Source organism: Eublepharis macularius, chromosome 11 (genome assembly GCF_028583425.1).
Source record: "Eublepharis macularius isolate TG4126 chromosome 11, MPM_Emac_v1.0, whole genome shotgun sequence".
Taxonomy (NCBI): domain Eukaryota; kingdom Metazoa; phylum Chordata; class Lepidosauria; order Squamata; family Eublepharidae; genus Eublepharis; species Eublepharis macularius.
Genome location: NC_072800.1, coordinates 90,008,799 through 90,035,667, shown reverse-complemented (window position 1 = coordinate 90,035,667; position 26,869 = coordinate 90,008,799). Strand labels below are relative to the sequence as shown.

The 26,869-nt window shown below is 42.7% G+C and overlaps 1 protein-coding gene across 4 annotated transcripts in view; it reads right to left on the bottom strand.

Annotated features, from left to right (window-relative positions):
* Window positions 1–4,808: 4,808 nt before the first annotated feature.
* NKTR (natural killer cell triggering receptor) overlaps window positions 4,809–26,869 on the bottom strand; it is a 38,269-nt gene continuing 16,208 nt past the window's right edge. Inside the window, exons 7-17 of one of the 4 annotated variants that reach the window (XM_054990790.1) lie at window positions 23,174–23,203; window positions 21,642–21,787; window positions 19,787–20,012; window positions 18,118–18,270; window positions 16,793–16,880; window positions 15,276–15,421; window positions 10,949–13,813; window positions 10,645–10,740; window positions 9,586–9,645; window positions 8,058–8,162; window positions 4,809–6,649 (exon numbers count right to left, since the gene is read on the bottom strand). In XM_054990790.1, coding sequence (XP_054846765.1) covers window positions 6,571–6,649; window positions 8,058–8,162; window positions 9,586–9,645; window positions 10,645–10,740; window positions 10,949–13,813; window positions 15,276–15,421; window positions 16,793–16,880; window positions 18,118–18,270; window positions 19,787–20,012; window positions 21,642–21,787; window positions 23,174–23,203 — 3,994 coding nt within the window. In that variant the 3' untranslated portion in view covers window positions 4,809–6,570. The remainder of the gene's footprint in view (window positions 6,650–8,057; window positions 8,163–9,585; window positions 9,646–10,644; window positions 10,741–10,948; window positions 13,814–15,275; window positions 15,422–16,792; window positions 16,881–18,117; window positions 18,271–19,786; window positions 20,013–21,641; window positions 21,788–23,173; window positions 23,204–26,869) is intronic. The other 3 variants (XM_054990792.1, XM_054990791.1, XM_054990793.1) reach the window with 3 other exon arrangements.

The following is a 26,869-nucleotide window of genomic DNA, read 5'->3' as shown; positions in this document are numbered from 1 at the left end:
ACTGATCCAAGACCGCTTATGTGAAGTCCTTAAGTTTCTCCTTCATCAGGGAGGGGAGAATCGAGAAGCCCTTGGCTGGCATGTCGTCTCTTCTCACCAGTCTCTCTCAGCCCTGCCTGTAATATGGCAATACTAAAGGTAGAAAAGAAGATGAGGTGTACTGACACAGACGTAGTTGATCTGTACGCTAACTGCTCTGCTCTGGGTTATTGGCCTTTGGATCAGGGCCGGTGCCAGGGTTTCTGGCGCCTGAGGCCGGGGGCAGCTTCAGGGCTGTTGCCACCCCCACGTGCACCTGGACTGTGTGATGACGTCAATGGGGCGGCTGCCTGCTCCATTGGTGCGGCAGGCAGCTGGGACAGCACGCGGGTGGCTTCCCAGCCCTCCCACTCAGCCACCGGCTCTGCCGCTGCCAGCTCCATAGTGCACACCCCACCCCTGGCACCCCCTCTGGTGCCTCAGTGCTCGAGGCGGCTGCCAGACCCACCTCCATGGACACGCTGGCCTGGCTTTGGATTGTATGTTGTTTTTATTATGAAATATTTTAAAAGTTTATTCTGCATTTTCATCTTTTCTATGAAAATGTCCAGCATTTAGTTGCTGTTGCTTAATTTTATCTTGATGGACATTGGATTTTATCTTGCATTATTGCCCGGGCTTTCAAGCTAACGCAACAAAGATGGATTGATGGAATATGGCAATGCCTTTCTTTTTACTGGTGTATTCCTACTCCACCGTCTTTCATCCCAATTCCCTTACAAACAGGACTGAAATCTGGCTGGCAATCATTTAGATTCAGCATCAAGTGTCTTGCAGAATATCCTGCTGCCGATGCCTGTGGCCCATGCAAAGCCGTCTAGTTTTGCAGGCCTCCAGGTGGTGGCTGGAGATCTCCCAGAATTACAACTAGTCTCCAGCCAACAGAGATCAGTTCCCCTGGAGAAAATGGCTGCTTCGGAGGGTGGATTCTGTCATCATACGCTGCTGAAGTCCCTCCCCTTCTCAAACCCCAGCCTCCACTCCCCAAATCTCCAGGAATTTCCCAACCCAAAGCTGGCAACTGGAGCCCAATCTTGTCTACACCTCCTATGGCTTGCACCGAGGCCACGCTTCAGGCATGCTGGACATTATTCTGGGCTGAGCAGCACTTGTGGCAGTGAAACCAATGATGCTGATTGGCAGAGATGGTGTTGTGTCAGGGAACGTTCACCAACATTCCAGCTTCTCTGGGGACAAACCTTTCAGCTGCCAGAGGCTGTTTGAGCTTTGATAAGGGAAAGCTGTTCGTTTGGGTGAGATTAAACTGCCACGTCATTGTGAAACTTGGGTGCAGGTGAGGTGTGTGTGAAAGAAGGGGACAGAGCATTAAAAGCTGGTGTCATCATGACTACTCTTAATCGTGCGGTTAGTTATGGCGCGTCTTTAACATTCTTGTTACTTCTCTCTCACTGGTTACTTCTCTCACACTGGATTTATGATGCTGCCACCAGGAATTTAATTCCGATCCGATTCTTCTGCAATTTACCAAGCATTTAAAGAAAGACACACTTTAAATCTTTACAGCTGGGAAAGAGGGGACCTTTTAAGCTGCTCCACGACCCCACAACGCACCTTCCATGTTAGAAAAAGCATCAACTGCATCAGGTCTCTTGGAAAGTAGCAACTTGGGACGGATGGCAACAGAACCTAATTCCAGTCCCCAATTTTAACCAGTTCTTGAGCTGCAGACTTCTGGTGGGGAACTGTGCAAAAGAAACGAAAGAAAAATGGGACGTCCCTGCCCTCGGACATTGTACATATGGAAAGGCAAGGAAACATTCGGTTCTGCACAGTCAAGCAATACGCTGACCCAATGATCCAATTAGACTTGCTGCTGATATGTGGTAAAATCACTCTCTCCCTAGGGCAGCTGACTGAAAGTTAAGTCCAGAGCAGTAAATCTGGCAGGGGCTCCTTGGTGAGTTCTAGGGGCCTCCTTTAATACTTCTAGAGTCTCCAATCTGTCAGCTCTAGTATTCCATAGCTCCATGATGGAGCATGAGACCCAGTTTGGTGTAGTGGTTAAGAGCGCGGGACTCTAATCTGGAGAACCGGGTTTGATTCCCCACTCCTCCGCTTGAAGCCAGCTGGGTGATCTTGGGTCACAGCTTCTAGGAGCTCTCTCACCCCACAGGGTGGTGGTTGTTGTAGGGATAACAACAACATACTTTGTAAACTACTCTGAGTGGGTGTTAAGTTGTCCTGAAGGGTGGTATATACATTGAATGTTATTATTATATTATTATTATAGTGGGTTTTTGAAGAGCTTATCTATGTTTTATGTTTACTTTGTTCATTTTTAATGCCACATAAAACATTTATCCATGACCTCACTTTTCTCTTTATTGAAGGTGGGGTACCAAAGTTATAAATTGCCTCAGGCACCAAAAAAACCTTCAGCCTGCCCTATCTCACTGACTTTTTTTTTTTTTTTTGGCTAATGATCACATAATTAGTGCATGCAAAATATAAATTGCATTTTTTTAATCTTACTTTTTTGAAGTGAGGGAACATAACTTGCCTTGATCTGTATTCTGCCCACCCTGTTCTGCAGCTTTGGTGGTAATGAGTGAAGCATATACAGCCATTTTTGAAGTTTTATAACTCACCCCCCCTCCCCGAGAAACAGAATATGAGAACAATTAGCACGGATTTCCAAACCTCACTAAACGTCAGAGGTTGTCTGGGATGCCACTCAGCTATTAAAATTAACAGCATAAGATGGCTACTTCCACGCTTTGAGTATTTCATTCGTGGGAAGAAGTTTCCAAGTTTGGGGGCTCACTCCGAGCACGAGTTGTGAATACGGAGAAACTTGCCGTATGCATAATGCATATTCCACTATGCTAATTTTAGGCACCTCATATGCTCAGACCCACCAGGCGTTTTTTTTATTACATGGTTAGAAATAGGCAGCATACAAAATTATTTGAAAAAAAAACACGACCCAATCAAAACCTTATAATCCAAAATTGAAAGCGTTCTTTGCGGGTTACAGGAAGGATAGCCAATCGAGAAAGTGCATTCCAAAAGAGAGTAACATTCTGGACATGTAGCAGGTTGCAACGGGGTGTGTGTTTTTTTTAAAGTTACTTTGCAGATTTAAATTTTTTTTTTACTTGTTATTCCCCACCTTTCTCCCGAATGGAAACCCAAAGCGACTTACATCATTCTCCTCTCCTCCATTTTCCCCTTCCCTGTGACTGGCCCAAGGTCACCCACCGAGCTTCCACAGGAAGAGTCGGGAATTAAATCTGAGTCACCCACATCCTAGTCCATTACTCTAGCCATTACACCACACCTCCTCTCATTACTGGTTAGTTAGCCCACCAGGCAGACGGTGACATGTTTGTACATTACTAGCTAAGTAGCCCTGATCGGTGGATATTTAAAACTGGAGACTGGAGCCATTAATGGACAAGACAGATCTTCATGAAAAATGCCCCAGGTTTGCAGAAAAATCTGAAATCTTAATACATTTTTTAAAAAAAAAGTGATAAAAAGGGTTCCTGTAGCTTTAACCAGATGCCCTCAGTGGCTACTGCTAGGCAACCATTAACAGTTTAGTGACACCCCCCAGCACCTGAAAAACAGCACCAAGGCTTCTTACAGCTGTGTACAAAGGGCATACATTTTTTTCCAGTAAAAGACCATGCTGGAGGTTTGAAAATGGCTCAGTCCTATTAAAATTTAAAAAAGGATGCAGCTACTCCACTTAAAGGAATTCTGGTGTAAGCTCTTTTGAGCCATGAAATTGGCACTATTCCAATTAGGGCAGACATTTATTTTTGTATCCATTCACTCTCATAAAAAGGAAATTGCTTACTTTCAAGCGCAGATTTGCAAAGATGCAACTATTCCTCTGCAGAGCTCACCTACTTAAGGCAAGGTGCATGAATATCACAGTTGCTCCCCCAAGGCCACGGCTGGAGTCCAAAGGGCTGTGGGATCTCTCTGCTGAGGCAAGGGGCCTTCTGAGCCCTAACTTCCAGTTCCTCCTCCTTCATTCGTGGTTACCCTCACCAAGTCCATCCTCACTAGATTAGTCCTTCAGATCGCTTCCTCCACCCCCCCTTCCTCAATCTGGACGGGATGGTGAGATCACTGATGGGTGGGAGGGATTCCTTTTGAGCACAGAGAGGCTCAGAGACCTCCCTCCCAGCAAAAGTGCTCCCTTGCCTTTGCCCAGCCTGGCCAGTCCCAGACAGTTGTCCAATGCTGCATGCGTATGCTTGTGATGCAAAGCAAAGGGGGCATTCCCCCTCCCACTGTCAGAAGCCTCCCCGGTGTGCAAGATCCTATTCATTGTTCTGAATTATTGCTGTCTGAAAATGCAATAATATCCTTTTTTAGCCACTAAGCCTGTTAGCTGGTAATATCTAATAATGACATTCAGAGCGGTTTACAAAGTATGTCATTATTATCCCTACAACAACAAACACCCTGTGAGGTGGGTGGGGCTGAGAGAGCTCCTAGAAGCTGTGACTGACCCAAGGTCACCCAGCTGGCTTCAAGCGGAGGGGTGGGGAATCAACTATCACGACTGCATTCAAGTTTAAAGAGATATACAAAGAAGCACAATGGAGTCCTTGAAGTTTTATCTTCAATAGTTCTAGTGACAGCATCATCACGTGCATTTTCGCAAAACCACAATTTTCCTGTTCTAATTCAAACCACAGTTAAAAACGCCTATTAACATTCCTAGCCTTGCATGTACATTTGTGTTCAACTTTACTAAGCAAAGAAACATCATATTAAGCAGGCAGAATCTCATGGGAATTACCAGTACATTCCCGTTTTCACAAGCTGTTAAAAGAAAATAGACACATAACAGGCAACAAATTGAAGACACACAAAAATTTATGGCAGTTAAACATATTGATTACAAAATAATGAATACAAAATTGGAGTGTTTTTTCTGGGCAGAATTGCCCTTGAAAGAGAGGTTCAGCAGATACTTAGGATAAAGTGCCCAATGTAGCCCATCTGTAGCAACTATCATGCAGTCTTGAATGTGACAGACTTAAACTTCATGCAGAGCCCCTGAGGATGGGCAGTTTGTAAATCGAACTAATAATAATAATAATAATAATGCATAAAGGATAAACAGAGGAGGAAGATGTCTCAGTCTTCACTGCAGTCCCCTTAGGTGCTTTCCCCCCCGCCCCCAAGTAACACCTAATGACCATATCCAATACTTAAAATGATTCATATTTTAATTGCAATCACATATTTAAAAATGTACAGCTTTCGGCGCTTGACAAAAGGTATCAATTTTTAACACCTAAGAAATGTACAGCATCTCAAAATCATAGAAAGTTAACAGACTCAGTTGTCACCACTAGTTACAACTGGCATGTCCCTCTGCTACCAAATGGACATTATAAGGGAACAATTTCCCCTTTGTAAAAAAACAAACAAACCCATCCCCTCTCCCTCAGTAAATTATTCAGTACAAAAAAATTGTATATACTGAAAGTCTGAATTACAGCACTGGGGAAAAAATCAGTGCTCCATGTTGAAAATGAGTTCTCTGAACCAATTTACAATCTGCAACAGGATGCAGATGCTCTTTTTGGTACAGAACACATCTACTCTTCTTTCATGGCTATCATACATAATCGTGCAATATTTACCCATTTCCATCAGGTGGCAATCTTAAACTACAGGATGGTGGAAATATCCAACAGCAACCCTCTTATCCGAGTCGCACACATTTCACTGAAATGGCACCCAACACTTTTGCACACAGGTGGGAGCAGACTTTGAAAATAACCATGTCAAAGTCTGTTGGTTTTTTTTACAAGCACAGACAGTAACAATGACATTATTCCTCTATTGATACCAAACCAAGAGAACTGTCTAATACCACTTTTGGAATAAGTGGCCAAGTGTGAGCACTTAACTGTTTTTAACTTGTTCAAGTAAGAGTCACAAGCCCAGCCCCTAAACAGAAGAATGACATTTTGCATCATACGAGAAAGCCCGCCTGGCATGGCCTCTGCGATGAAAAGGTACAACAGAAAGAAAATGGGTGGGGCCAAGACAGAGAGCCCGCCTTCATTCTCTTGAGAAAGCTAGGGACGCCTGTCAGCTTATACCATGTACGTACAAGACACTGCGGGACTGAGGCAGCGATATCGACGAGAAGCTTTTTCATTAACTACACAGAAGGTAGCCTTTTAATAGTAATTATTACCTTCACAACTCCATAGTTGCCAGCATATTTTTGCGAACAGGCCAGAACCCATCTGCTTCTCTGCACTGGATTTTTCCAGTACAGCAGATGTCTCTCTCGAAATACAATGCCAGCCAATCTGCGTAAGTGTAACCCCCTGGCTGGGAAGTCCCAGCTCCAGGAAGAGTACACAACATAAAAAAAGAACCTGCGCTCAAAGTTAAGGCTGCATGCCACCAGGCATCAGGCACCCTTCATTTTTACTCAGAGCACCAGGGGTTGAGGGGAGTTTCTTACACGATAGTGACGTGAAAAAATTGCTCAATATAATCAACATTTTCTAGAGTCCACTTTCAGCTGTATCGGCTGCTTTCACTGGGGCTTCGGTGGTTAGAGTAACTGCGGTCACTTTCGCTGTCAGAACCGTAAGACCTACCAAAAAAAAAAAAGAAGAAGAAGCCAAGATGCATATAAAAATGTATGCTGCATGGGTCTTCCATTTTCGCCTCTCGGCAAACCCCATTTTTCTTTGTGAAACAGCACAGATAACAGATGTCGTATGAGATATCTTATATAAAATTATTCAGACAAACATTTTGCAGCAACCAGTAGCACTTACTGAAACTTAGTATTTTTAGTCCTGAGACTACTGAAAGCTCAATAGAATCTGAGAGCTATGTCAGGATTCTTTTCTCCTACTTTGTGCCTTTCCCAATTTTAAAGCCAGTTATTTAGGCTTGCTAGGCAAGAGGCAACAACTCTGAATCAATCAGGTGGGTGTGAAGGTCTTAAAAGAACTCTCAGTAAAAACAGACACAGGAACAAGGGGGAAAACAGAAAAGGGCATTAATTTAAAAGTGGTAAGTTTTCCAAAATACACATATAAGCTAAAGAGTCCACTTTTGTTTATCCAACATGGTAGGAACTTCGTAAACCATATCCCTGTGTCTAATTTTCCCGCCACAGCATTTGGGGAGCATGACATTTGAAAGAGGGTCCAACTACATTGTTTTGTCAAGTTGCTTGCCGACCTGGAAGAGGAGGAAGTCACAAAAAAGCGTGCCCTGTTGAGCATCTCAAAACAGTTTCAATAAGTAAGGACTGGTGTGGGATCAAGATGGGTAGCCGTGTTTGTCTGTAGCAGTAGAAAAGAGCTAGAGTCCAGTAGCACCTATAAGACTAACAACATTTGTGGTAGGGTCTGAGCGTTCGTGAGTCACAGCTGACTTCTTCAGTGAGCTGTGACTCACGAAAGCTCAGACCTTACCACAAATTTTGTGTCTTATAGGTGCTACTGGACTCTAGCTCTTTTCTGTTGCTAAAGACTGGTGTGAATGAGTGAGGGGGCTATACAGTGTCCAGCACACAGCTAGATCCACCAGTCGAATGACCCCATGAAAATGCTGCAAAATTTAACTCCATTTCATCATAGCCTTCTTCAGTAACCTGGCAACAAAGTGCTTCAGTTTTGGAGTCTGTATTATAGAACTGGATCTAGTTGGTGGATTATCAGGAACTGACTGTGGTAACCAGGTGTTCTTAGAGCTCTGGTTGCTTTGACAGGATACAGGCATTTTCACAAAGTACTTTTCAAGAGATGCATGATGCAAGGTACATGCTTTGCTTCTCCAAGTCCCAGGTCACCAATGGAAATGCAATTTAATATTCTAGCCTCTCTCCTATTATGTAAACACTTGGCCATGGTGGGAAGTAGTAAATGAAACTGCTAAGCGCTACAGATCATAAAAACCATCAAAGGTCCTTCATACGTGTAAGAATTCTGAAATGTGACAGATACTCTCTTGATATTCTTCCTGTCCGATTGTTTCAAGTCACATACCTGGACCGTCTGTCGTAACTGCGAGATCTGTGATAACTGTCACTTCTCTTGCTTCTACTTCGACTGCGACTTCTGCTGTAGTAACTGTCATAAGTGTAGGATCTGCTTTTATGAGTGGAAAAAAGTGAAGAGCTGATTATCTGGTTTAACAACCAATTCTTCCCCTTAAAAGTCTTAAGAGTTAAAACAAATGTTGATAGAACATTTTGGGAATCATGAACCTATTAAGCGATCCCTTTCTTTGAGGAAAAAAATCTTACCAAGACACAGTTTAATCACTAACTTGAAATTTCATGGAAGATATTAATACAGATAAGTAGCTCATCGTGAGTGAAAGTTTGCTCACTTCTTAAATGCATGCTTAAAGTCCTCCAATACGGATGTTTTATGATTTTATTGTATGCTTTACTTGGGACCAGGGTCTCTGGAGAGGTAGTATACACATTATCTAAATAAGTAAATAAATGTTGGTGGCTAGTATTCTGGGACAGTTACTGTTCCACCCCAGTTGCTAGGGGACAGAAGAGGCTTCCTCAGGCTCTACCCCCCTTTAGGCACTCTGGCAACACTTTTGCCACCGCTTTCTGGTTTTGTGTTTACAGAAGTCAGTAGTTGGATGAGAGGATGAAACACGCCCCTTCTGTGCTGAATTTAAAAGTATCCACACTCATTGCCTATGCAGGTTCTTCAAGCAGACTTTGCTTGCTTGAAAAATAAAATGGTTTTTTTACGTTGTATGCATCACCGCCACAAAATGAAAGAAACAACTCGGAGGGGGAAAGTCCCAAAAGGATTTAAATATTTATATATTAGCTTCATATACATCAAGGTATGGTTTCTCCATAAAGGAAAAAAAATCCTCAAACAAAAAAAAAAGATTTTTTAAAAAACCTCACGAAAACTGTATTTCAATCTTTCCAAGATTTCATGAGACCATGGGGGGGAAAGGAAGGAAGACAATCAGTTGAGACGAGTTGAACTACAAGCCTCTACTGCTCCAAGGACTTCCTTCCAGACTCAAATTCAGCAGCCACACTTACAAATAAAGACGCTCCTCTAACCACATGGGAAATGCAGGGAAACCTCGCCCACTTGGGAACAAGCCTTGACTTTACCATGCAGGAAAAAATCCCCACATCACAATGACAGTAATGTAGACAACAAAGCAGCCAAACAGAGAAAACCCTGCCACCTTACCCTGCTGGTCATCGGTTTTTACCTAAGTTCACTAAAAACGTATTTTGATTAATATGACATACATATTATTATGCCATACACATTATCCACAAATAATTTTAAAATGCATTACTTATAAATGAGAAAGGGGCTATCACAGCATTTAATCTGATTATGTTTCCCACACTCTTCCACCTTCTGCTGCTTGATGGTGATGTGAACCAATTCTATTTAATTCCGTGGCGTTCTCAGCCAGCTACAAGGCCATACGATTGATGTACTGCATTCAAATTATTAACAGTTTATCAGATATGTTTTTTCTCATTAGAAATGTTCACCTGTCTTTGCATACCTGGATCGACTATGGTGATTATATGAACTGCTCCTGGACCGACTTCTACTATAGGTACGGCTATCAAAACAAGAAAGAGTTGCGTATTAATTTCTACAACTATGCTACGTGTTGTTTTTAAATCTGCAAAGAAAGGTCCGTAGTACTGTTTATGCTAGAAAGCTACACCTATTTCCTTGTTGATTATTGTGTATTCAGCAAGTTACATTATTTGATAAGCAGTTTCTTAATGGTAAATGGTCAGCAAACCTTCTCGGACAGGGACTCAACCAGGACCGTCCCTGCAGGCTCCACGTTGCAGAGAAGGGGCTGCGGCAGAGACATCGTCCTTGTGAAAAGGAGGTTCCAGGGTCAAACCCACATCTCCATTTTAAAAGGATCCAGTAGAAGACAAGGTGAAAGATGCATCGTCGGAGGCTTCCACGGCCGGGGAACGATGGCGGTTGTGGGTTTTCCGGGCTGTATTGCCGTGGTCTTGGCGTTGTAGTTCCTGACATTTCGCCAGCAGCTGTGGCTGGCATCTTCAGAGGTGTAGCACCAAAAGACAGAGATCTCTCAGTGTCACAGTGTGGGAAAGATGTAGGTCATTTGTATCTACTCAGGAAGGTGGGTTTGGGCTGAGTCATCCTGTAAGAGTTTCCCAGGGTGTGGAATGCTAATGGTGGGAGGCTTCACTGTATCCTGAGGAGGTTCTTTTGCATATGCAACCCCACCCCTCCTGAGTAGATACAAATGACCTGCCAACATCCTTTCCACACTGTGACACTGAGAGATCTCTGTCTTTTGGTGCTACACCTCTGAAGATGCCAGCCACAGCTGCTGGCGAAACGTCAGGAACTACAATGCCAAGACCACGGCAATAGGAGCCCGGAAAACCCACAACAACCAATGTGAAAGATGTTTACCCTGACATTCGGAAGAGTTGCTGCCAGTCAGACTGACCTTGATAGACCAACGGCTAACTCAACAGAAGGCAGTTTCACATGTGTTCATAGGGTCTTAAATTTCATTCCAAAAGGGTCTCTAATCTTCAGGACATTAACAAAAGTTAAGTACTACCTGTGACTTCTGTAACTGTGATAGGAACTACTTCGACTTCTTGAACGGCCTCTGCTGTACCACCCTCTGCTTCGGCTTCGTGTGTAGCTCCTCGACCTACGGAGTTTAAAAGGCACGTATTGAGAAGGGAGGCAAAAGAAGGAACAACGTTCACAGAAGTGTGTGTGTTCACCAAAAATGAACAAGATTTTCAAAGGCAGCAAGTGACTGCAATGGCTAGCATGCATTCAGAGAACACTTTCCAAGGCAGCGCTTTTCTGAAGCAGCTACAGCCACTGGCAAAAATGCAAAAAATTTTACCCACCTGTAAGAGTAAGTAGAACTCCTTGATCGACTTCTGGAGTGACTATAGGAAAGGGACCTTGTTCTGTGCCTGGATTTGGGGTCCGATTTACTCCGTGACCGGCTGCGGCTCCTTGACTGGCTGTTCTCCCGTGGGGGGGAATCCTCTTCGCTGGAGCTCTCGCGGATTCGTGGCCTCCGATTGAGCCGCGCTGTCTTTCTGACTTCATCAAACAGAGAGCCTGGCCTAATTTTATTTTTGCTTTTAATTTCTATCCTTAAACCTTGTGGCTTCGATTCTGATGAGGAGGCCACATTTTTGGTTTCCACCAGATTGCTGGCAGCAGCCATCACCTGAAGATTCCCTACACCCTGCAGCGGTTTCCATTTATTATCTACCACGCTGTTCTGCGCGTTTTCTGTCGCTTCAGTTTTCAGCACACTTTCCACAGCAGCCATTGATGATGTGGGGCTAGGGCTCTGCTTCTCTCTCTCTCTGTTTCTCTCTTCCTTGACGCTGGCTGCTTCTCTAGCATCGAGTCTTTCATTTGCAACCTCTGCTTCAGAATTATTTGAGACATCTGAGTTCTTACTAACTTTAGAGGCCTGGAGGTTCACCTTCAGGCTTACTGGTGAAGGGTCCAGATCCACCTTCACAGGTGAGTTGTGGTCCGGAGTACAGATCTCCATGTCGTCCATCTGAGTAACATCCACCTCATTTTCATCATTTGCTTTGGTGCCATCAGGACTCCCGGAAGCATCCGCATTTTTATCTGGATTTAGAGGAATGGCGCCAGACGACTGTTCCCCATCATCTTTACTATGTTTGTTAAGTGGAGATGTTCCGCCTGCAACTTCATCAGAGGGCATTTTATCTTCACAGAGCTTTTCATCATCTTGGGTTTGTTCTTTCATCACTTCCTTATGTTCAGAAGCACGATCCTGATTTTTCTCTTTTACACCAGCCGTGGCTTTCTCATCCTTCGCAGCCGGTTTTACAGCCATGTCCTCTTCTTCCTCCTCCTCTCCGAACTCCAGGGGAGGCTGCCAATGAAACGTTTCCTTTCGCTTTGGAGCTTTATGCTTCTCTTTTTTACCCTTGGATTTCTCTTTTGCTTTTTTGGAATGTCCCTTTTTGAGGTTCTTTTTGGAACCATGCTTTTGCTTTTTTGATTTTCCCCGAGTACCTGAATTGGAACAAGAGCTCCCTGACTCAGAAGGGGACGACGGCTGCTTACCTGTCTTCAACGTTCCTGAGAAGGAATCTACTTTCGTCTTAAGGTTGGCAAGGATAAGTTCTGTGTCAGAATCTGACGTAGCTTCACCTTCCTCCTTACTAGAAGATAACCTGGAACCTTCTTTATCATTCTTGATCTCACCTCTTTCTGAATTTGATCCAGACTCCCATTTACTGCCGGCCTGGGTTTTCCTTTTTGCCTTCCGACCAGTGCTGGGAGACTCAGAAGATTTATCCTTCGAAGCTCTCCTGTTTGAAAGGTCACTGTCCCATTCAGACCGAGACTTCTCCTCTTGTCCGTCACAAGTTGAACTGCTTTTCTTTTGCTTCTGGTTAGCTTTTTCAAGCCGCAACTGTCTTTTTTCTTGGACCAGCTGTGTCTTAGCCGATTGCTCGCTGTCTGTGGAGAAGTCCAAAGAGGATCTACTTGCACTCTCTCTGTGCTTTTGAGAAGCTGCCTCTTTCACATATGGAAGAGTACTTTCAGAACTGCTTTGCCTTTTCTTTGACAACTGGACACTCCTCTCTCTGGAGTCAGATTTCGTTTTGCTTTTCTGCCGGTCGTCATCACTTAGAGAAAAATAAGATGATGACCCACTGTAGCATGACTGATCACTGGGATATTTATTCACTGAATGGGATCTACCCGTTGACCGAGACCTGGACCTTGAACTGGATGGGCTTCTTGAGCGCGAGTAGGACTTAGAGTAGGATCTACTTTGAGACGACCTGCTCCTTGACCTTCGCCGGCTTCCAGAACTTCTATCACTCCGATTTTTGGAATAACCACTCCGATCGCTATCTGAACTCTCTCGTCGCTTGTGGTACGAAGAGGATGAACTAGCCTCTTTGACACTGACTAAGCTGTAACTTGTTTGAGGAGGTATTAAGTGGGTGGCTTTTGCCTTCATCTCCTGAATTCGCTCATAGGATGGCTTCCACGGCTTTTGACCAGGTTTCCATCTAGAAGGAGGAGGGCTGTCACTGAGAGGTATAACGGGAATGCTCTCAGCAACAATGGGCTGTATCACAACTTTATCGGCCTGCGGTAATGCTGCTCTTGCAGGTTCAACCTTGACGGCTTTGTGTTCATTTATACGTGCAGTAATATTTTTGGGAGGACTGGATACGGTCCTTGGGTGCCTGGAGACGGAGCTAGACCTTGACCTGCTCCTGGAGTGAGAAGACTTCAAAGCAACTCTTGACCTCGAACTCCTTCTAGAATAAGATCTGGATCTGGATCTAGATCTGGACCGGTAGTATGAGCGTGAGTCTCTGCTCGACAGAGACAATGAGCTCTGGTTGCCTCTTTCTGATTTCGACCAGTCCTTTCTAGAGGAGGAGTCCCTAGATGACAGCGAGGAAGAGCGAGACACCCTCTCATGAACACTAGGGGATTTTGTCCTCCTGGTAGAAGAAAGAGAAGAATCTACCTCCGTGGAAGGAGAGACTCTCTTTTTCTTAATTTGCTTGTGCTTCTTTAAATGTTTTTGCTTTTTCGCCTTTTTCTTGTGCTTTGCCTTCTTCTCTTTCCGGTGTTTTTTGCGGTGGCCAGCGTATTTTGTACTTAGATCTGAAAAGCCATTATGGGACCAAGACCTCGACCGCTGCGAGAGGCTTCTTTCATCCCACTTTCCTGGGTCGCTCAACCTGCAAAGCAAGCAAATACAATTGAGCGGGGCACGCCCTTCACTGAGCCTGCTTGATTTCCTCCTATTCCCAACTGAGGAACTCAGAACGTGCAGCACCGGAGAATAGGGGGACGGCTAGGGATCTGGAACATGCTTGGAAATACTAGGTTGGTACGGGCACTTGTCTAAAAAGCACGTGAAACGAGTACTGGTCATTTAGGTCAGATGGAATCAGAATGGCTTCTCCGTGCAAAAAGGAAGGGCAGGTGGATAAATACTACCTGACACAGGAAGGATGCCGGCCTTAAAAGGACTTGGGTGGGATGCAAAACTTCACCAAAATGGGTGAATCAAACGAATTGTTTAAAGGCGAGTCCATGATCCAACAAAATATTCAGGAATTTTTAGATAACTATTAATTTTGCAGAAAGGAGATACTGATCTTTACAAGAGAAGAGAGGAGGTAAGTTAGAAACATAATGTAACTGATAGTTTGATGTTAGGTTTTGCTCAATCTAATATATATTATCTATTTTACTAGTGTGTTAAGACAGTTAAGAATAGAAAAGGGGATATAAGTAGTAGATTCAGACAGCAGGTTGGAAAACTGTTGGAAGTCTTAGATTAAGGGGGGAGGGGAAAGGGTGGGAGAACAGGGAAGTGAGGGTTTTAATTGAAAATCTGTAATATTAATTTTTACTTACCCAATAAATTTTTTTTTAAAAAAAAATAATATTCAGGAATTTATTGTCAGAGACATTTATATCAATTCTCATTTGAACTATGTTTTGCATACATAAATCATTCCCAAAGCCACCTTATGTTCGGTTGTGGTGCAAAAACTTTAGAATTCCCTCCATACTAAGCCTTGCTTGACACAGAACTTATTTTTTAAGGAGTCAAAGACTGATTTCATCTTCTCCCAAGCTTTTAATTGGCTCCCCTTCTTTTGAACAGTTCGCTGTTTTATTTCCACTCTATCTGGTTTTGTGTTACGTGTTCTATTTTGAATGCTGTTTTATATTACGTGATTGTAAACAGCTTTAGGCGCTTTGGCAGAAAATGTGGGATACAGAAGTACTCAAAAGACTTTTCAGAAACATCATTTCTGTTCCCTTTTGGAATCCTGTGTGGGCAAATATGAATTAATTGTTCAAAACCTTCAGAATTCAGCTTCCAAAATGCATTACTACAGAGGAAGATTCTGCATGAAACTTTAACAAAAAATGTACAGTTAAGAAAAACGCATTTCACCATCATCATCTAGGAGCTGCTCAGGTACGTTTGTTCCACTCGTTCACTTGCAATCTCTCACTTATATTCTATTCTAATATTAAAACTCCCTTTCAACTACAACAAAATTAGTAATTACACGCCATCTATAGATTGACCTCTTTATTTATTTTGTGCCTTTTCAAGAGTTTATACTTCACATGAGATAAGTCATTTAAGAGAGCTTTATATTCTCAGAAAAACCTTACTTGTCTCCTTTGCTCCATTTCTCTCCACTGGGTGGCCTATATGCTCTCAATCTTTGCATTTCTTCTTTCCAGTGTGGAGGAGTTTCACTGCTTTCCTCATTATCAGATTCTGAACATGAGCGAGAACGAGGGGGCGTATGGTATCGCTAGAGAAGTACAAATGGCACAAGTATAAAAAGGTAACTCAGAATTCGTAACACAAAAACGGCGTACGAAGAATGATCAAGCATGCAACAGACACTCACGAGCAGCTAAGAAGTTTTATATATGGTCAAAAGGAACTGCTGGAGGTGACTACCGGCAGAACTTGCATGACATGTATAGATTACTGTATACGCAAACGTATAGATTACTGTTAGAGCAACTGCCTTGAGACTGCAAGAAAGGCAGATCATAAAGGAAGTAAATAAACAGTATCCAGTAGCAGATCGCCTTCTTTAGGAGGACATTTCCACCAGCAGATGAGGGGGGTGATGTATGCCAATTCCCCCTTCCCACTGTAGGCCACTCCTATTACCTCAGGATACCCTGGCTCCCAGGGGGGTGGGAAAGAGCGGGCTACGGCGGAAGAGGAGAGTGGGAAAGCCCCATTCTGTCCGCTCCATTCCACTTGCTGCAGTCATTAGATACAAGCGATCGGGAGGGCAAGGTGCACATGAAAAGCCATATTGCATCTGAGAACTTTCAGAAATGGGATCTGGCTGCAGGAGGGATTCTTTATTTAGCACATCAACACTTCCATTACAGTGTCCATTTTGACCAAAGCTTCCAAATACCATACGCCTCCACTTTTGCCAATTTAAGAATTATTTTGTTTAGTCTTTCCTGCTCTCTCTTTATCCTGGTCTGGCTATAAGCCCTTCTACTACAATTCTCAGCTCTTTTATAACATCCTGCTAGAGATGTCACTATTTCAGCGCTTTGGTGTCCCTGAGCTGGGTAGAAAGGCAGCACAGAAATGCTTTAAATAAATATTTACTGCATAAACATATTGCGCCAGGAAAACACCAAGTCTATTTGCATTGTGCCTTTTATTCTCAACACCTAGTTCTGATAAGAAATACGTAGCTGGAAAGCTCCCTGGCAGTGCCTGAAACACTGTGCCAGCAGACTTTCTGCACACCAAATTACATTACCGTCTTCTTGGCCCGGACCCAAAGAGGCCTCAAAATTTCAACCCACCGAGCTCTTTTCCACTGCCACCAGTTTACAGTCAAAGTAATTTTCTGTACACTTCTACCAACCACTTGATAAGCTAATGGACAGAATTAACAATGAGCAAACCTTTCCCACAAGGACCCCAAGTCACTTCACAAGAATGTGATTATTTGTTCATTGTTATGCCAGCTGCTCTCCTCTCACCCAACAATGAACAGGAATCCTACTAGCTTTTCTACCAAACACAACCACTGTTTCGACACACATACACACAGTGCCCAGGCAAGCAAGACATATTTTTTTTCAACAGTAGCCAAAATAAAACTACCATAAAGGGGGAAAAAATTATGAAAACATACTATTGTGCCTCTCCCTCTGATTTTTCTTCCAGATTTAGACACTGAGGGCTTCTGGTCAGACAAAACTGGTGCTACATCAAGGGGCTTCCTTAAATATTAAGAACAAGGATGGAAGTATGAGGGCAACAGAACTGGAAAAACAGAAACGTATTACCCGCAATCAAAACATTAAACGTGGACTTAACTGAGAAAGAGTAACAGACGACCTATTTGTGCTATGGCTCAACGGGTCTGGGGCACCGATCGCAGCTGAGAAACATCTAGAGCATTTATTTCCTTTGTATGAGCTACAGAAATTTTCAGCCATAGTATAATGAGCAAAAGAGCCAGAGTGCAATACTGCACAACGAAGACCCATTGTTCCATACGCTCACTAAGACAGACCTGATAAAGTGGACATCAAGTTTTGTTGGTATGCCCGGAAGAAAGACTCCTCTTAGAAGGCATGACTGAGTCAAGTCCTAAAGGAACTCCCTAAACATGCTAGGAAGTAGAATTCCTTTTCTGAGTGGACTGAATAATTGGAGCTGATTTTATATTGAGCAGCGTTCCCCAAGGAACAACATGGTGCCATCTAAAGTGTAGGCCTGGACTTCTGCCGAACTGAAAAAGATGAGCTCTTTGAGGAATAAATTCAGAATAATACTGAGGTAAAGCTCCTCACTTAAGATAAGCACCTAAAGATGAACTGGAGGCAAATACTGACTTCCCCACCTTAAGGATCACAGCAACTCTACCTGGTGGAAGCTCAACATGGGCCACATAGACAAGATCTGGAGAGGGCACACCAGTATTTCTTCACCATCTTCTACATCCTTGCAACAAGGGTATGTGAAGAGTAACTGGGCTTCTGTGTATGAATTAGTCAGTACTTGAGCAATGGAAATATCAGAGGCTGTGATGGCCAGGAGGTTTGTCTTTCATGCTGATGGAACCCCTAAACCCAACAGGTATCCAGAGCAAATAGGGAACAAATGATGCTGTCTCGTGACTATCCAGCTCTCATGGACGCTGTTAAAAAATACTACCTGGAACACACCACTGCTGGAGACCTGGCTAGGCGGAACATTCCCTCCATTACCAAGGAGCTATGATTAGACTTTAGCTTTTACACTTAACGCATTTTTCAGCCATAGGAACAGTTCAGCAAGCATCACCTTGGCAATGTAATTATGTCAACTGTCATTTAGGTACTGAAAGTCGTAAGAATGGAGGACTACTCCCATCACTAAAAACAGATGCATTGGCTCAAGGGTGACTGGATGCAGCTATGGGAATAGCCCCACAAAGAAGGAATTAACACAAAAAGAAAGCTTTGGGCATACTGCTCAGGCTCTGTGGCGATGACCGGTGCGTCTCTTCTCAGCAAAAATCGATTTTCAGGCACTGGAGGGATTTCTTCAGGACGGACAACCGGCTTATCCCTTTTGGCATTCAAGTCCACCGATTTTTCATTTGCTTCACTTTTGTCAGAATGGCTGGATGGAAACAAAGACATTTTTTTTTTTTTAGAAAATTTTATTGGTGAGTATACTTTTCAAATTCAATACATACATTCCCTCAATATCTAATTAACCCTATCCCCCACCCTTTTCCTCCCCCCTCTCTATCGACTTCCAACAGCTTTCCAACCCTTAACCCCTCTTATTACTTAATAAATCCCTTACTCTAAGCACATTCTAATTTTTTTTCCAGGTACTCTATCATATATATCAAATACCCTATCAATATAGCATGCTTCTATCAATTATACTATCAAATATTCTATCAGTATAATATACATCTATCAATTACACTATCAATATAGTATAAATCTTATACCCCTCAATATAGACCAGTATGATATAATATAATATAATATATAACAAAAGTCTTAGTTTAAACATATTCTATTTCTTTTAAACATATATTCGATCAAATATACTATTGTCATTATAATATGTATTAACACCCCTACTGTGCACCCTGCCACCAATGTGGCACCGCACACAGCACCATACTGCACATTCATTATATAATATACAATCTAATCTACCAACATAATAGTATATATAGTATGCCCCATCAGTATATTTGTTTAACTATTCCCTTATTCATATACTCTGATAAAGGTATTACTTATCATAACCTCCCTATCTTATTCTTTAAAAAATCAGTTCTAAATTTCATCCCTCTTCTGCTATATTATAATCCAAGCTTAGATTAAAATAGATATAAATTCTTAATGGTAAAGTCACTTCTCTCTTCTGTTTAAAATGTCTTGTTTCAAAAGTTCTCAAACTGCCACAGGTCTCCTTTCACATCCCATTTTTTTTCCAAAAATTGTTTCAGTTTCGCCCAGTCCGCCAAATACTGTCCCGGATCTAGGTCTTTAAGTTTTCTTGTCATTTTATCCATCTCTGCCATGTACAGCAATTTGTAAATCCAGTCCTCTACAGTAGGTATTTCTTGCACTTTCCATTTCTGCGCATACAGTAATCTTGCTGCAGCTGTCATATAAAATAACAATGTTCTATTTTGCACTGGAACATTCTCCATTCCCAAATTTAGTAGCAGCAGTTCTGGGTTCTTATTTATTTGGGTTTGTAACACCTCATTAATTACTTCTATTATATCTCCCCAGTACTGCTTCGCTACTTCACAAGTCCACCACATATGGTATAATGATCCTTCGTGCTTTTTGCATTTCCAGCGAAACAAAGACATTTTTAATGTACACACTAGATTAAGCCGTCAGAAGAACATCTGCTGGGGCTAAACTCACATGTTTTCAAACAACCCAAATGCCGTGTGACAATCCAAATCCTGCATTTCAACTTGCTAGACAAAGTTCTCCTAGAAACGTAAGTTTTACCCAGATCTAATTACCACTTCATTAAACATCTCCAGACACTTTGTTAAAACAAACTTTCATTTCTTACCATCTGTAAAGCCACCGCCCCTGACTTTTCCAAATAACCTAGCATGTAAGCTGGTCCACAATCTATCAACTACCTCCTTTGGCCTGAGGTCCTTTTGCTCTTGGGCTCTTCTTTCTTTCTTTCCTCCCGTCTCCGCTTCCTCGCTTGCTTCGTTTTGGTTCTTCTCTTGCGCTTCCTCTTCCGAGTTCTCTCATTCTCGGAATCGCTATCAGATGAAGAGTCCGATGAAGTCGATGAGCTGCTGCTGGAGGTATCCGAAGCTTCTGAGTGGGGCGAGACCTTCCTCTTCTTTTCCAACACTTTGAATGACAAACATTTTGCACTGTTACAATTCCCTCCAGTAAAAGACTTGGGAGGCTATTCAACATGCATAAGGGCACAAAAACACAAATTAGCAACTATTTTGACGGATAGGTCCACTCTATCTGCCTTAATACCGGGAAAATATAAATCTTTTCGGTTGTCATGCAAATCTTGCTAGACAATCCATCCATAGCAGGATTCTGCCCAACAAGTTTAATTGCTGAACAAGTGAAAATGGAGTGTGTGTGTGCGTGCATGCTTGAGACTGATTTTCTCCAAACTAAAGATACACGAAGCTGCAAGAACAGGAGAGCAGCACCAACCCCCAAAGGGAGGAGAGGACAGAGAAGTCCCCAGCAGTCTTAAACGCTTCTATTGTACTAGAGGGTCAGGTGCACCATGCAAAGCCACGGGGGTCAATTGCATCTCAGCTATTCCTCATGAACTGGGCAAGAAGGAGTTGCCTGGTTAGTGCTGCTAATCCTGAGGTGGGGGAGGCTTGGGTTGGACCAACAACGGCATCTTCTACATATTCCTCACTCCCAATTGGAGTGGGAAAGAGACGAGGATGGTGCCAAGCTGAGGTGCTGGCCACAGAGAGAAAGAACACACCACAAGTTTTACGGTGCAGGCTCATCTGGTGGATAGAAACTTTGTAAGCTTTGCACACATGTTGTCAAAATTACGGCCAATTTTTTTCACCATGCCAGGAATTTTAAAATCAATCAAGCTGCAAAACCAATGTGGTTATACTTATTAAGATGGATATTAGTGTCTGAATAGTTGTTCAGAAAACCTTTTAATGCCAGCTGGTGAAGGGTGTGTGTATTTGCATGCTATATAAAACACAGAATATGATCTGCTCCCACAATGGTGCAACTTCATTAGCTGGAAAGATCTATCTTGGGCTCAAGGACTTCTTTGCTGTCCCTCTAGCTAGATTCTGGCCATGCACACACCTGTCAGGACATTGCTTGTAATGGGAGGACAGCTAAGACTTCCCCCCTCTCTGCTTCCAACGCTCCTGGTCCTCAAGGTCTGTGAACTGCACAGGGCATACAGCCAAAGGATGGCTGGACAGTCACACTGACTGCTGTGCACTACAATGGGTGAAGCTGTTCCTTCATACAGACAGCTGTAAAGCTCAGTTTTTCCTTGAAGCATTAGAATGTTGTGTGATATCAGCAGATGCATTAACTCATGAAGTTAGCAAATTCTGGGTAGAGACCTGAGTTGCAAAAACAGGCTACTGTTACAATTTGGATATACAGAAATGGATTGTAATCCATTGGTTCATTTCATCATTCAAACATTTCAAAATAATTTGATGAGCAAGAACATTCATTCTAATATCCTATGGTTACAAAGAAGCACATTCCAGAGTCTATTTTGTCCAATATCCAGCATCAGACCACAGCCCCCTAAACATAATGACAGGATAAATGGCCCAGCTTAGTTTCACTACTCTGCAAAATGGTATCGCCCACAAACGCAGATTGACAGGAAGGGTTTCCTGGAGTTCCGATCCAAATTAAATCTTGCCAGGCCTCTAGAACGAGAACAAACATTCAGCTCTTCCCAGTGACACATTCTACATATTTCCAAGTTGAACCATCATAGCTTACCGTTCCTCGCTGATTGTGTAACCAGCACCCCACAACCAATAACACGCACATCTGCATACGGCCTACTGGCAGTATCAGTTTTCAGGTTTTCAATTTGCTCTATTACTTCAAAACCAGAAATAACCAGTCCAAAGACAACATGTACGCTGCGGAAACAGAAGGTGCAAAAAGTATGCTGTTTATATAGACACACAAGGAAGCTGCTGCTTGGAATTTTCAATGCAACTGGCATCATTCTTATGCAGAATTACTCGCCAGACCTATACTGAGTCACCCAATAAGCAATCTTAATTATACACCCAGATGATAATTAGGAGGGAAAGAAACACATGAAAGGTTTAGCGATAGCCACAAAAATGTTACACAATTGACAGGAGGAAGGCAAAGTACCCTCAGGGCAACTTTCCTGTTTGGAAGTGCTCATATTGGAACACGCTGTTGACCAGGAAAGCATATCATCTGCATAACAACTGATAAAAGCAGGGCCTTCTGAAGAGACATATTTCTGCATAGATATTGTTTGTTTCAGAAACACTGCCCTCTTGGTGTCAAAGATCTTTCAGAGTTTCTCAAGGTCTCTACTCTTTTTTAAAAGTAAGACTACTACACTCACTGCAGGTAAAGATCACCAGAAACTATTTTTGCAAGGAGCCTTCTGAAACGAGCAGGAGTTAATGCAAAGAAAGAAAGCAAGAACGAACGAAAGAAAGCAAGAACGAACGAACGAAAGAAAGCAAGAACGAACGAACGAACGAACGAACGAACGAACGAACGAAAGAAAGAAAGAAAGAAAGAAAGAAAGAAAGAAAGAAAGAAAGAAAGAAAGAAAGAAAGAAAGAAAGAAAGGGGGGATTCCCCCGTTCAATTTACCACTTCTCACATTTTTATCTCGGCTTTCCTGCAGGCATCTGAGGGCAGCAAACATTCATTTCTGTGCATCAGCTGTCATATTCAGGCCGCCATCTGTTGGCTGTCCCCCCCCACTCAGCCAGGGCCCAGGCCTTTTCCATTATGGTTCCTATTCTGTGGAATGGGCTCCCTGAAGCAGGGAGGGGATCCCCATTGTTGGAGGTATGTAGGGCTGCAAGGGTTCTTTGTTTCTCAGGGCAGTATGAGCAGGAGGAATCTTTTAGGGGAGAAGGGAGATACCTGGGACTTAATTTTATTTGGTTTTAACATGTAATGTCTTCATTACTGTTTGTACGCCGCCTTGAGCCCAGAGAAAAGCCAGGGGGAAAGTATAAATAAGTGGTATGTGGTCAACCCATTCTCTCCACCCCATCTTCACAGATTATTCTCAGATCAACCCTGCGAGACAGTTTAGGTCAGTGACCAACTATAATGCAATCCTATGCAGTTACTGCCTTCTGTCCACGGATGTCAACAGGCTTCGAAGGTGTAACGCTGCTCAGGACTGCACGGCAACACTGCAGCCACAAAGGGCTCTCACAAGGGCATGCAGGTTGCCAGTTCACAGGGCACATGCAATGCAAAGAAGGTGCTGTTTTTTTTAAAAAAAAACGGTGTCTTACTTGTCGAGATGAGGAGCCGGCTTTGTAGTTCTGCTTAACACCAACATGCATGAGATGATTTTGGGGAGAAGGAAAAAAAATCAGGTGTTCAGATGAGGAGGTAAAAAGGCAGAATGGCACATAAAACAAAAAAGTAAAGGAAGAAAAAAAAGGAACATTAATCATTTTGTACACATTCGATTTCTACATAAGGACTATATTAGACTTTTAGTACAGACCACTACAGCAGAGTCGCATGTCAGTTTTTCTGTATCAGATTACAATCATACAGTGTGCATAAATATTTAAATCAATACAGCAAACACCTTGGTTTCAATGTGGCTGCAATTGAGCAAACTGTTACAGAGAGACCTGCACTGCTCCACCGTGCAGGACTGCAACCTATGGGCTTGATCCAGACTACCTCAAACTAGTTCACAGAAGGAACCTTCGCAATCATCTTCTTTCTACAGGCCTCTGCAATTCTTGAAAGCCTGCTTGCGAGTGTCAGGGGTTTGGGGGTGGGGGGGAGACGGCCTGGAATCTGGACACAGAAGGGGGAACCTGGCAGAATACACCTCTCTTCTTCCTGCACGAGTGCCTGTTGTGATTACAGAAGAGCTCTTGCAAGTGGCAAAAATTCAATCGATTCTCCCTCTTCGCCATAGTTTTTACACACCGTATCCAAACCTTAGGAGCAGTTTTTTATAGGGTGAGGGGGCTATAGGAAGACAGGGATGGAAGCAGAGTTACCTACTGCAAGCTCAGCTCACAGTAATAAGTACTGAACCCTTCGTTTCTCGGCAGTAACACTGAAATATCAATGCAGGTGCTGCTTCTATGACACTGGCCAGATTTAACCGCCAACTCTTACACACAAATGCAGAGACCGACATAAATGTCAAAATATCAGCAAACCTGCTTGTCTACCACAGTGCTTCTAAGTCTATCAATCAACTCCAGATCTTTTCATTAGATTATTGTTATGTATTTATTTAAAAGGATGTTCCTTTATCCGTTTCCTTTTGAAAAAACAGTTCCTAGTACCTGTTGACATGATCTTAGTATCATCTTTTGCTAGAAAGGGATACTTCAGAAATTACTATTTGCAAACTAATTTACAGGAAGACTGTATTAAAATCACAACAGAAACCTCATGGGTCAATTAACTGTATGCCAAACATTAAGAAGGCTTTCAAATTATTCCTGTGACTTCCAACGAAGTTCAGCTTGAGGTTTTTTTTTTAAAGTTTGTGCATCCAGAGATAAATGCAACATTTGAAATTTCATTCATCCAAACACTGTAGCACCCCAAATACTGCTTAACCCCTTGAGCCCGAGAACCCAACACTGCCCGTGCAGTTGTGCTCCAACAGTTCCAGTCTGCCAACAGTGTAGTAAAATGGCAGAACTCTGCAAGGGGATGGAGCCGCAAGGCTTCGAGAAAAAGATTACAACCCAAATAGCGCACAGGCCTCTTCTTCGTGTCACACAAAGAGCATTTCCGCAGCAAAAAGCCAGAATTAATGCAGAGCTGTAAGAGTGGTCCTCATGGGCTTCCTTAACGCATGCCACAGTCTCAAAGGATTATCACGTATCTGTGTAAACATAGCATTTCCTATACATCAGCAAATTTATCACACATCAGTGAAATAAGGATTGGAAGTTTTGTGTTACACACAGGACAGGGCACAAACACGCTACGTCTCATTATGTCCAGAAAGGTCTTGGGCTTCTGTTCAGTGCCCCAGGGAGACTGGAAACCACTGCAGAGGACATGAACCATATGCTCAAATGTTTGGGGACGCAGAAGAATATGCACAACCTGTCAAGGAGCAGAAAGCACTGCCAGCCGAGCAAACTATCCTTTGCTGGTAGCTGGTGCTTCAGCATTATCCTGCTGAGGCTACTGTTGGCTTAATTACTTGGGTAAAATCCAAGCAGCTTCACACCAGGATAACGTATGAACGGCCCCAGAGTAAAACAGATGAGCACTTCCCTAACCTTGTTCTTCATACAGCTGTGAGGTTTAATTGTTAAGAGGCTGAGATCTGGCTCTACAAGCGCATCTTACTCCAGTTATGGATATACTAGGTGGCTTATTAGCACCTCCCTCTGCTTCAGTTCCCCTATCTGTACAATGCGACAGATCCAGCAGAGGGGCTAGAAGGATGAATGAGATATACTGCAAAGAATTTGCACACTTAGGAGCTACAACAGAAACAATTAGAAAGAAAAACCTGATTGAGATTTCTGAAATTACCAGGAAGAAAAAACTATCAAAAATGAAACCAATTCCAAACACTTCCAACCAAAGGATATTTAATGGTCTCTTTTGTGTCTGAAGATTCCCCCTCTCCCAAAGAGTTTGGTTTATAGTTTTAAGAGACTTTATATTGTCTTTTCATTACTCATATACAACATTTTCAAAAAGCTGGTGAGGGACACAAAATGCACTGTACTTTTCAATAACCATATATTTTCAACGCTTTTCGATAACCGGAACAGAAATTACAATATTTTAAACTGTCATTTCCCTTGTACTTACTGATGTTCCAGTAAACCTGAAATTCTGCATCAGAATAAACAAGGTAGGTAATGCCTATATATAACCTATATATATTTAACTGGTCCTTCTCCCATTGAAATTCTGCTGCAAAACTGCAATCAGAACATAAATGGGCATATAAAGTATCCATCCCACATTTTCCCAAGGTTTTAAGTAGAACTTCTACCTAATGAAGAGCCGAGTTGCTTAGAAATGTTACGTCTACAACGCTCGATGGAGCTCTTTCCCTCCGGGAAACTAACTTTCCGGATATAATAGGGCAATGGACTGACAAGGTCAGTTGCGAAATAGCCCCACTAACTTACTAAATTGAGAGAATTAAGCTAGACAGTACATATGAGTTGGAAAAAAATACTGTCGTGGAGATTAGCAGCCCCCTCAAAGCTGACATTGCCTTTTCCTCCCCCCGCCCCGCCCCCCCCCAGGAAGAACTTCAACAGCACAAGATTTAATGCACACATGATCAGAGAAAGGACAAGAAAGACAGAAAGAAGAGAAAGGACACAGCCTTAGAGGTATGAGACATTACCTTTGGAGCGCACGATGTAACACTGTTTCTGTAAATTTTACACAAAAACGGCAAGAAATAAATTGTAGTACAATTCCAAACAAAAGCGAGTCTATGTTTAATACAAATTTAAAATAATTTCCAAGTGTATGCAGTTTCCAAAGTGTATGCAAAAACCAAGGATTTCTAAAAAACAGGGCTCTAAATTTTCTTTTATGTTTCATTTTGGAAATTTGTAGTAAGCTCTGGATATACCAAAAAAGAAACAAATTTGTGTATGCGCTGAGGGGCCACTGTGTAGAACGGACTCTTACTAAAATCTGTCCAGAAAAGCACTTCTTTCCTTTAACTTTTTAAAGGACTGAGCTGCCCACCTGTACAGAATTAAGTTTAAGTTACGTGAGGGTGAGTTTATACGGTAGAGGACATCATGCCACTACACTCAATTATATACGAGACCAACAAAAGGACAATTTGCTAGTAAAGGATGATAAAAAGGGAGGAGTCCATACTTTTACAGGCAACTAAGACCCTTGTTGTAAAGACCTTCAATCCCTCCCCGAAAAACAAACCAACACTCCTCAAATGTTAGAGGCAGAGAGCTTCCACTTCAACAGGTTTAGAACGTAAAGAAGTTAGT